The sequence below is a fragment of the Triticum urartu genome, chromosome 3A (assembly GCF_056163025.1).
Source record: "Triticum urartu cultivar PI428250 chromosome 3A, HENAU_Tu73, whole genome shotgun sequence".
NCBI classification, from domain to species: domain Eukaryota; kingdom Viridiplantae; phylum Streptophyta; class Magnoliopsida; order Poales; family Poaceae; genus Triticum; species Triticum urartu.
Genome location: NC_141875.1, coordinates 399,014,390 through 399,025,549, shown reverse-complemented (window position 1 = coordinate 399,025,549; position 11,160 = coordinate 399,014,390). Strand labels below are relative to the sequence as shown.

General features: G+C 54.8%; 1 protein-coding gene across 1 annotated transcript; it reads left to right on the top strand.

Annotated features, from left to right (window-relative positions):
• Positions 1–1,220: 1,220 nt before the first annotated feature.
• Positions 1,221–6,577, top strand: LOC125544206 (putative inactive receptor kinase At2g26730). Its single transcript, XM_048707808.2, has 2 exons — positions 1,221–2,733; positions 5,519–6,577. The coding sequence occupies exons 1-2, from the start codon at positions 1,362–1,364 to the stop codon at positions 6,172–6,174; spliced, it is 2,028 nt and encodes a 675-aa protein (XP_048563765.2). The 5' UTR covers positions 1,221–1,361; the 3' UTR covers positions 6,175–6,577.
• Positions 6,578–11,160: the final 4,583 nt, after the last annotated feature.

The window sequence follows — 11,160 nt, the reverse complement described above, 5'->3', positions numbered from 1 at the left end:
GGAGGCGTCAGGCAGATGCGAAACCCAGTCCGGTCTGGCCGTACCATCAAGCAGCATCGAGAGCGAAGCGATGACGACACAGGCGCGCTGATCAAGAGACAAGGCGGCAACAAAGATAATTTGATAACAGCGTCTGGGTGTTGATCGCCAGCTCGTAAAGCGCCGTTAACTATGCTCACCGCCGTGCGCGCGCGAGTCCTGGCTAGTGGAGTCATGGTTAACGTGCTCCTGGTTGTTGGCCTCCATAATAATCGATCCGGTCTGGGACGGCGACCGGCGAGCTCCCTCGCGTACCATCTTGGCGTAGCCAACGGTTAACCGTCCACGGCGTGCGGGCGGCGGCAGACCGTGATCGGCTTGCCGGTTTTCGGGTGCTGCATATGATGTAGCTGTCCATCCAGGCTTATCCATCTGCTCGTTTTCCTTGTTGTTTTCTTTTCCTCTGCGTGGTCGTCGAATGATGGGACTGTTTGGACGGAAATTTTCACTTTACTGCAGCGCCAAGCTACTAAAGATTCCGATGTTCTTTGGTTGCTAGCTGGTGTTATTCTGTCGACGACATTCTTTCTTTCTATCTTTCTTAACACTGCCGAAAGCACGTTTGTGACGACGGCTGCACCCTCCAAACTACGCGAACCGTGGAAGGCGCAATTAATAAAGCAAGATCAAGCTCATCTTTTTGAGGGAGTAAGCTCCCTGCTGTGGATGTAGGTAAAACAGTGAATGGCACGGTATCGAGATGACGAATTGAACTGCGCCGACGCCTACTCCCATTTTTAACTGGAAAAAACATACTCTTGGCTGGACAGAGTGTTATCCCCAACTGTGTGTGTATCGCAGACGGGCCTGACGACCAATCCATAAGTGCTGCAGATGGTCAATCCGTATTGACCACGGCTGCAAATGCGGCGTAATTCCTGCAGAGAGTACGGTACGCACCAGCATTTTCGAGCGCTATCCCGCGTATATTCGTATTCTATCGTATCCAGCCAGGAACCGTGGTACGACATGCTCCTACGGGTGAGGGTGACCCGGCCAGCCAAGCTAGCCCAGAAACCAACGAGTCCAAACACATGGCAGCGCGGCCGAGTACCCGACGCCGTCACGGGCGCGCTCACTGTGGCAGTGTGCCATTTCGAGCCGAGCCAGTGGCAGTGCGTCTCTCGTCGATGCCAGCTACGTACACTAGTCGCCGGTCCGTCAGTCACCAACCCAACCCGTCCGTCCACCGCATAAAACTCTCCCCGCCGCGCACACTCCCACTTCCTTCGCCCCAAAATTTCCCCCAGGAAGCCACCAAGGCAGGCAGCTCCACCTCTGCTCTGCTCCCCAATGCCTTCCTCGTAGACGCGCCCGTCGCAATGGCCGTTGCCGTGTCCCGCGCGGTGTTGCTGGCGGCCGTCGCGTCGCTCGCATGCCTCGCCTTCGCGGAGCCGCCGCCGAGCGAGCGGTCCGCGCTGCTGGCGTTCCTCACGGCCACGCCCCACGAGCGGAGGCTCGGCTGGAACACCTCCACGCCGGCCTGCTCCTGGGTCGGGGTCACGTGCGACGCCGCCCAGTCCACCGTCATCCAGCTGCGCCTCCCGGGGGTCGGCCTCGTCGGCGCCATCCCGCCGGCGACCATCAGCCGCCTCCCCAACCTGCAGGTGCTGTCGCTCCGCTCCAACCGCATCATCGGGGGTATCCCTGACGATCTGCTCCAGCTCTCCAGCCTCCGCGCCATCTTCCTGCAGAACAACATGATCTCCGGCGCCATCCCGTCGGGGGTCGGCAAGCTCGCGGCCCTCGAGAGGCTCGTCCTCTCCCACAACAATCTGTCAGGCCCCATCCCCTTCGCGCTCAACAGCCTCGCCTCCCTGCGCTCTCTGCGCCTCGAAGGCAACCGCCTCTCCGGCAAAATCCCCAGCATCACCAACCCGGAGCTCAAGGATTTCAATGTCTCCGTCAACAGCCTCAACGGCTCCATTCCGCAGGCCCTCGCGCGCTTCCCGGCGGACTCCTTCGCCGGGAACCTCCAGCTGTGCGGCAAACCGCTGCCCGCTTGCAGCCCCTTCTTCCCGTCCCCGTCGCCGGCTCCCGGGATGAGCCCCAGCGACGAGCCCGGGGCGGTGTCTAACAAGAAGAGGAAGCTCTCAGGCGCGGCGATTGCGGGCATCGTCGTGGGTGCCGTGGTCGTCGTGCTGCTCCTGCTTGCCGCCATCGTGCTCTGCGCGAGGTCCCGGCGGCGGAGTGGCCCCCGCGAGGGACCAAAGGCCACGTCCGCGGCGGCGGTGGGGCAGACAAGAGGAGTGGCTCCGCCGGCGTCCGGCGATGTCACCGGCATGACGTCCTCGTCGAAGGACGACATGGGAGGCGGCACCTCCGGGTCGGCGGCCGCTGCGGCGGTGGCCGCGGGCGCCGGCACGGGGGAGGCGAGCCGGCTGGTGTTCCTGGGGAAGGGCGCGGGGTACAGCTTCGACCTAGAGGACCTGCTGCGCGCGTCGGCGGAGGTGCTGGGGAAGGGGAGCGTGGGGACGTCGTACAAGGCGGTGCTGGAGGAGGGGACGACGGTGGTGGTGAAGCGGCTCAAGGACGTGGCGGTGGCGCGGCGCGAGTTCGACGCGCACATGGAGGCGCTGGGCAGGGTGGAGCACCGCAACCTGCTCCCCGTCCGCGCCTACTACTTCTCCAAGGACGAGAAGCTCCTCGTCTACGACTATCTCCCCAACGGCAGCCTCTCCGCCATGCTCCACGGTCAGCCTCGCACCATCATCTTGTTTTCTTTTCTGAAACCAAATTTATTAGTAGTACATTGTATCGAATCGCCATCGCCGCCGTTGCCGTCGTGACCGGGGGGAGATCGTCGCACTCGCAGCATCACCGCATTGCCTGCTACCCGCTTTGCCTGGCTAGGATTACTGCGTGGTGCGCCATCATAGGAACTGTCGACAAAATTCAGGCCGGCGTCGGGCGAAAATTCATCAATAAGTGATAGTACTCCACTACTACTCCTTTACGCTAGCGACGAGGACACATAGAATGGCACCGTGCAGTGCAAGATTCTGCCGGAATTGTCCGGCATTGATGGTCGGCTGCAAGCAGGTGGCTATGGAATGGTTGATGGGCGGCAATTTACTCGGAAAATTCCTCTCCCCATAGCTGAAAAAGAGAACGAACAATCGATGTCGATGTGACGGCATGTGTTGTGGACGGCCGACGGTAGTTGCGGCGCGCTTTTCCCCTGTTCTCCCTCTCTCTTCCGCGCTGTTCCTTTTCTTTCATCCTCATTTGTTTTCTTGATCTTTCTGCTTCGTCATCGCTTTTCTCTGATGCCAAGTATGGTGCGATGGATGCGAGGTTTGGGCTGTAAAGCGATGATGGTCCTCACCTCACTGCTCACGCTGGCTGGGTGCGTGCCACAAATAGTTTTTTTTTCACATTCCGATCCAGAAATGCAAACGCAAATTGCTAGGGCACATTGAATAGAATGGAAGGCTAGTTTGGTGTACTCTTGGCGCCATATCTGTCATTGCCATACAATACATTTGGGGGCCACTTTTGCTGTGGCTGTGGGAATTGTCGCCCGGTGCTACTTGCTTCTAGTGTGTACTCGTGTGCGCTGTTGGGCGTGTAAAGAGGTGCGCAAATGCCCCTCTGCAACGCACCGCCATGTGCCGAGTCCCAAGTGCTGCCCCACACCAAACCCAAAGTCAATACCCTGGCAAGTGGCATGGCAGCACAAATGCACGATGAAGCTAGGGTACTCCATCAATCTATGCTATAGTACGCATAGCAGCACGTACTAGTACATCGTTTATGTTCATACTGCATCTCATACTTGGCAAGCATGCAAGATTGGGGGTGGGGAGGCTCCAAGTAGAATAATGTGGTGTGAGTTGTCGTGCTGAGCGGTGAGCGGTGAGTGCCGAACCACTTGGCCTTGCCATGATCCCACCTAAAAGTGCTCGCCTCTTGCCTCGCTGCGCATGCGTTTAGCTGATGAACAAGTGGCACTGCAAGCCGGAAATGCCTTCTGGTGCTCGGGCTCCATGGATGGTTTTTTTTTTGAAAAAGTTAAAAAATGGTTTCAATCTTCCAAAATTCTGGGGAAAAAAATCAACAGTATCATACGGGTGTACGCTGCATGTGGGAAAAATTTCATGACCAAAACGCCGCACTCCAGTGCAAGCAGGCATTCACTCCACGCCATGTCTGTGCCTCGTCGTCCCTCCCTCGCGGCCATCTTAATTGCTTGCGATCACAGCCTCACCTGCCCGGAAAAAGGGATAGATGATGATGACAGGCGAATGAACAGTCAGGTGGTTGCACGTTATCCATCCTGCCACCATATTACGTTACGTATACATACTCTATATTGACTGCTGAGTTCAGAATCGCAGTTGTCAAAGTTGACAGTACAGTATGAGATTTTGACTAAGCTGAGGTCCTGCGGCGGCAAGTGGCAATCTTGCATGTCCTCTGCATGTCTCCACTATGGCATATGGGTCCAGGCCCCAGTCAATGCTGACATCCACATATGCATGCATGACACAATCGGCAGCTTGAATGCTGCCCCTGCGGCAAACAACGCAGGGGTCGGCCATTCTGCTGGCCATTGATCCCCACTAGAGTACTTGCCTTCCCTCAAAAAAAAAAAAATAGAGTACTTGCCAAAAACCACAATCTTGCATTTGGGTACCCGGCCGACCCCTCAGCGAAATAGCTATACGTGCTTCCTTGCTCTGTTCCGAGTTCACAAATACATTTTGTATATTGATGGTAGTTGGTAGTGTCCCATTGTGTTTTTTTTTCAATTGAAGCTTGTCTTCTGCAAGTATGACTACCAGCGTTGTTTGTGACCACTACCATTTCCGGTGTGTTTGAAGGTCTGCCCTGAACAATTATATGTTTTTTTTCTTCCGGAAAGTGGCATGTAGGAGTATTAGTCTAGAATGTACCTGCCAGATGCGCTTATTTAGTGGCTGGAAAAATATATGTACTTACTATATATTTCCTATGTTCTATAGTCTCTTGTCGATTTAATTTCGGTCCTACTTAACCTACTACGGCAGCCGATTGATTGTTTCGGTTGTGGTTGTTGATGTCCAATGGACATGAGCTGCCCTCTTTGTTACGTTGCAGCCTGCGTTCTCTGTACCACATTTTGGTTGAAAAAACTAATTGTGTGTGACCAACCTCCGCCCCTTAATCATGGACCAGTTCAAGATGATTGATTTGGATTCTTCAATCTTGCATGACTCTGGGTATTTTAGATTAGCAGCAGACTATATAAGTTGTTAGTTCACGGACGCGGCACGTCTTATTATTGGTTTCTTGCGCAAAAGAAAATTTAGTCAATATTCGTTTTGGTTCTTCACTATGTTTATAGTTAACTAAGATACTGCCGAAACTAAAAAAAAGGCGTGGCAAACACCATGAAATGCTGATAGTCCTTGCAAAATTTTAGTTTTGCACTTTGCGATTTTGCTAGTGCCATTCGTCAAATATTTCTCACCGGGAAATTTGCATGCACATGCAGGGAGCCGGGGCTCCGGCCGGACGCCGATGGACTGGGACGCGCGCATGCGCTCGGCGCTGTCCGCCTCTCGCGGGCTTGCGTACTTGCACTCCGCGCACAACCTCGCGCACGGCAACGTCAAGTCCTCCAACGTCCTGCTCCGACCGGACTACCACGCCGCCGCGCTCTCCGACTTCTGCCTCCACCCGATCTTCGCCCCGTCGTCCACCCGCGCCGGCGCCGGCGGCTACCGCGCGCCGGAGGTCGTGGACACGCGCCGTCCCACGTTCAAGGCCGACGTCTACTCCCTGGGCGTCCTCCTGCTGGAGCTTCTCACCGGCAAGTCCCCGACGCACGCGTCCCTCGAGGGCGACGGCACGCTGGACCTGCCACGGTGGGTGCAGTCCGTGGTGCGCGAGGAGTGGACCGCCGAGGTGTTCGACGTCGAGCTGGTGCGGCTCGGCGCGAGCGCCGAGGAGGAGATGGTGGCACTGCTGCAGGTGGCCATGGCGTGCGTGGCCACCGTGCCGGACGCGCGGCCGGACGCCCCGGACGTGGTCAGAATGATCGAGGAGATCGGCGGTGGCCATGGCCAGACGACAACCGAGGAGAGCGCGCGGGGCACCCCGGAGGAGGAGCGGTCGAGGGGCACACCTCCGGCCGCCCCGACGCCGTAATTCCGTCTGAGTAAAGTTAAAATTGCATAGATAATAGTGTCCTGGCGCCTCTATGTCATGTTCTTTGCCCAAGTTTTTTTTTTCTTTTTTTGCAATTGTTATTCATTTTTTTTACGGTTTCAGTCGATTTTTCGCCGGCGGTAAACAACCGACCGGAGAAGGGACGACGGTGACGAGTTCGAGAGTTGACGGTGTAGGTAGCTGGGGGTTTAGCGGGTGGGGGAGCATGGCGGTTAGGCCAATGGAAATGTGTATTTTTTGTGCCGTTCGCTCCCGTTTGTGATTGATATACTCCCATCCTGGACTCTGGAGTGAGTAGATGCGTGTTGTGCCGGGAGCAAGTTAACTCCGGAAAGAATCCATTTCTTGTTTAAGCATCAATAATACCATGCGAATTGTGTCACTGCTCACTGGTCTGGGCTACATGCTTGTACCTCGTCATTTTGCCCTTTGCAAGTCGATGCAACAGCAGAGGTACATTGCCTTCACATGATTTCTTTTCTCGAGCAAATTATGCGGCATGGCCGTAGCTAAGAGCACCTACAACCGGAGCTCCATATCCGCCCCAAACATCCGGCCTACCCGGTCATTGTTTTGACCAACCGAATCTGGCAAATGCAGCCCAAACGTTTGGGCTGACTGGCCGCACCCCCATACCCAATTTATATGTGGCAGATATGAGGACGTACAGTCACGGCCGGAAGCGTCCGTCATGTGAGATCCGGCCCACTATGGTTCACCATGACCCCTCATATATTCGTCCTTGTTGCTAAAAGAAACATATATTCATCCCTATTCACATCCTGATCAAACCATAGCCATTCCACTCCGCCCTCAATCTCCTGGCAATCTTTGGCCTTCATGTGAATGGTGGGCAGCAGATCTGACCCGGAGATCTCCCAATCCATCGACTAGGACCAAGACGAAGAGGAGTTGGCTATCCGACTGGCTCTCCGCCAGTCTCGGGACCGCAGCTCCGCAGTCGAAATCGCTTCGACGTGAATCAATTGCACCCGTGCAAATGACGCTTGGATCCGACGGCGCCAGCGGCTTGAGGCGTGTGATTGCGGCCTCGCAGGACGAGGCGACCATCGGTTGGCGACGCCACCCTTGCGGTGGCGCCTCATCCCCGCTGCGTCGGGCTCCGAATCGGAGGTCGATGTTGGCATTTGTCATGGCCCGACCACTGCGGTGTGGCCACCGGCGAGGAACTAGCCGCGACAGCCCTCAAGACCGAGGTAGCGGAGGCGGAGTCCCACGCCGCCTGGGATAGGAACGAGGAAGCCCTCCATGCCTAAACAAGGTTTTTGTCAAGGTGATCAAGTTTCACCCTATCTCTTCATGTTGGCGGTAGAGGGCCTTTCAGGTCTTTTGAAATCCAGTGTTCACTCATCACACCTTGCAGGTGTTAAAGTGGCATAGTCGGCACCGCCGGGTAATCACCTTTTGTTTGCAAACAACAACATGTTGTTCTGCAAGGGTTTGGGAGAATGGACGGAGGAGGTGTCCACTCTGTTGGATAACTATTTTTAGGCTTCTATACAATCAATGGTGATAAATCGTCAATTTTCTTCAGTAAAGATTGCCCCAATGACACTCATCAATTGATCAAAAATATTCTGCTTGTTCTTAATGAATCCCCAAGTGAGCGTTATCTAGGCTTGCCTTCAGATGTGTGTTCATCAAGGAATGGATCTTTTAAGTACCTAAAGGATAGACTTTGGAAAAGGTGATTGGATGGATTGAGAAATCCTTGTCGGCTGTTGGCAAGGAAGTTTTGGTGAAAGCTATGGTGCAAGCTATTCCAATTTTTTGAACGTCTTGTTTCGAATTACCAAGAGGGTTGTGTCCACATTTGACATCTGAGGGAGTCCTGGATTAGGGGGTCTCCGGACAGCCGGACTATATCCTTTGGCCAAACTGTTGGACTATGAAGATACAAGATTGAAGACTTCGTCCCGTGTCCGAATGGGACTCTCCTTGGCGTGGAAGGCAAACTAGGCAATACAGATATGTAGATCTCCTCCCTTGTAACCGACTATGTGTAACCCTAGCCCCCTTCGGTGTCTATATAAACCGGAGGGTTTAGTCCGTAGGACAACATACAATCATACCATAGGCTAGCTTATAGGGTTTAGCCTTTACGATCTCGTGGTAGATCAACTCTTGTAATACTCATATCATCAAGAACAATCAAGCAGGACGTAGGGTATTACCTCCATCAAGAGGGCCCGAACATGGGTAAACATCGTGCCCCCTGCCTCCTGTTACCATCCGCCTTAGATGCACAGTTCGGGACCCCCTACCCGAGATCCGCCGGTTTTGACACCGACATTGGTGCTTTCATTGAGAGTTCCACTGTGTCGTCACCGTAAGGCTTGATGGCTCCTTCGATCATCGGTAGCGATGCGGTCCAGGGTGAGGTTTTCCTTCCCGGACAGATCTTCGTATTCGGCGGATTTGCACTGCGGGCCAATTCGCTTGGCCATCTGGAGCAGATCGAGAGCTATGCCCCTGGCCATCAGGTCAGATTCGGAAACATAAACTACACTGCCGACATCCGCAGAGACTTGATCTTCAACGGATTCGAGCCCATGCCAGGTGCGCCGCACAGTCACGATGAGCATGACGTAACTCTGCTGTCGGACAGTATGCGGGAGATTGCATCTGCAACTACTCCGACCGTCAATTCGGAGCAAATTGCGCCATCCGAGAGCGGAGGGATAGACCCCGCCATGGAGGCCGCACTCTCAGTGGCGATAGAGACGGATACTGACTTCACCCCTTACGAGAGCCGTGTCGCGAACCACTGGACTCGTCTCCGGCCACGGACTCCGAGCCGCCTGCATCCGTGCCCCTCGAATCCGACTGGGCGCCGATCATGGAGTTCACCTCCGCGGATATCTTTCGGCACTCGCCTTTCGGCGATGTGCTAAATTCGTTAAGGTCTCTCTCCTTGTCGGGAGAGCCTTGGCCGAACTATGTCCGGCTAGAATGGGATGCGGACGATGAAGAAATTCGCTGCCCACCCACCACCCACTTAGTAGCCACTGTCGACGATTTAACCGACATGCTCAACTTCGACTCCGAAGACATCGACGGTATGGACGACGATGCAGGAGACGAATAGGAACCACCGCCCACAGGGCGCTGGACCGCCACCTCATCATATGATATATACATGGTGGACACTCCCAAAAAAGGCAACGGCGACGAGACAACGGAGGATGACCCCTCCAAGAAGCAACCCAAGCACCACGTCAGCGGCGCCGCTCTAAGTCCCGCCACAGCAAAAGTAGTGATACCAGCACAGGAGATAGTAAAACTCCAGATAGCGCCGAAGACAACCACAACCCCCTCCAGTACGATGTAGAGCGGGAGGATGAACAAGCTAGCCCTCCAGAGCAGGCGGCAGATGGAGAACCGGAGGAGGAAAATTATATGCCTCTCTCCGAAGACGAGGTGAGCCTCGGCGATGAAGAATTTATCGTGCCTGAGGATCCCGTCGAGCAGGAGCGCTTCAAGAGCCGGCTTATGGCCACAACAAATAGCCTAAAGAAAAAGCAACAACAACTTCAAGCTGATCAAGACTTGCTAGCAGACAGATGGACCGAAGTCCTTGCGGCCGAGGAATACGAACTCGAGCGCCCCTCCAAGAGTTACCCAAAACGCAGGTTGCTACCTCACCTAGAGGAGGAAGCATTGAAACCTCCATCACTAGTGTACGATGCGGCTGACCGGCCGCCGCATGGCCGAGCCAGGAAGGCGTTTCAACCTGAAGTTCAGCCTGCACCCCGCCGCCACTCAATCAAAAATACCAAGGCCCGGGGCAACACACGGGACCTACGAGATGTACTGGACAGCAGAGCAAAACTCACAAGGTCAATATACGGGTCAAGGGCGCGCGCGCCAACATGGGACGATGATCGTCGCGCCGGATACACCAAAGATAAATCCGGCCGGGCCGAATACAGCAGACAAGACTCATATGAACTGCGTCGTGATATAGCCCGGCACAGAGGCGCCACACACCCCCTATGCTTCACTGATGAAGTTATGGATCACGAATTCCCGGAGGGTTTTAAACCCGTTAATACCGAATCGTATGATGGTACAATAGATCCCGCTGTATGGATCGAGGATTTCCTCCTTCACATCCACATGGCTCGCGGTGACGATCTACATGCCATCAAGTACCTCCCACTAAAACTCAAAGGACCAGCTCGGCATTGGCTGAATAGCTTGCCAGCAGACTCCGTCGGCAGTTGGGAGGATTTGGAAGACGCATTCCTTGACAACTTCCAGGGCACTTATGTGCGACCACCGGATGGTGATGACTTGAGCCATATAACTCAACAGCCAGGGGAATCGGCCAGGCAATTCTGGACACGGTTCCTGACCAAGAAAAACCAAATCGTCGACTGTCCGGATGCAGAGGCCCTAGTGGCATTCAAGCATAACATCCGTGACGAGTGGCTTGCCCGCCACATTGGCCAGGAGAAGCCGAAGTCTATGGCAGCCCTCACGACACTCATGACCCGCTTTTGCGCGGGCGAGGATAGTTGGCTGGCTCGCAGCAACAACACATCAAGGAATCCAGGAACTTCGGATACCAAAGATGCCAACGGCAGACCACGTCGTAACAGACCAAAGCGCCGCAACAACGGCGATAACACCGATGATACGACAGTCAATGCCGGATTCAGAGGCTCTAGATCCGGTCAGCGGAAAAAGCCATTTAAAAGAAGTACTCTGGTTCCGTCCAGTTTGGATCGCATATTGGATCGCTCGTGTCAAATCCACGGCACCCCCGACAAGCCAGCCAATCACACCAACAGAGAATGCTGGGTGTTCAAGCAGGCCGGGAAGTTAAATGCCGAAAACAAGGACAAGGGGCTGCATAGTGATGACGAGGAGGAGCCCCGGCTGCCGAACACGGGAGGACAGAAGGGGTTCCCCCCATAAGTGAAGACGGTGAACATGATA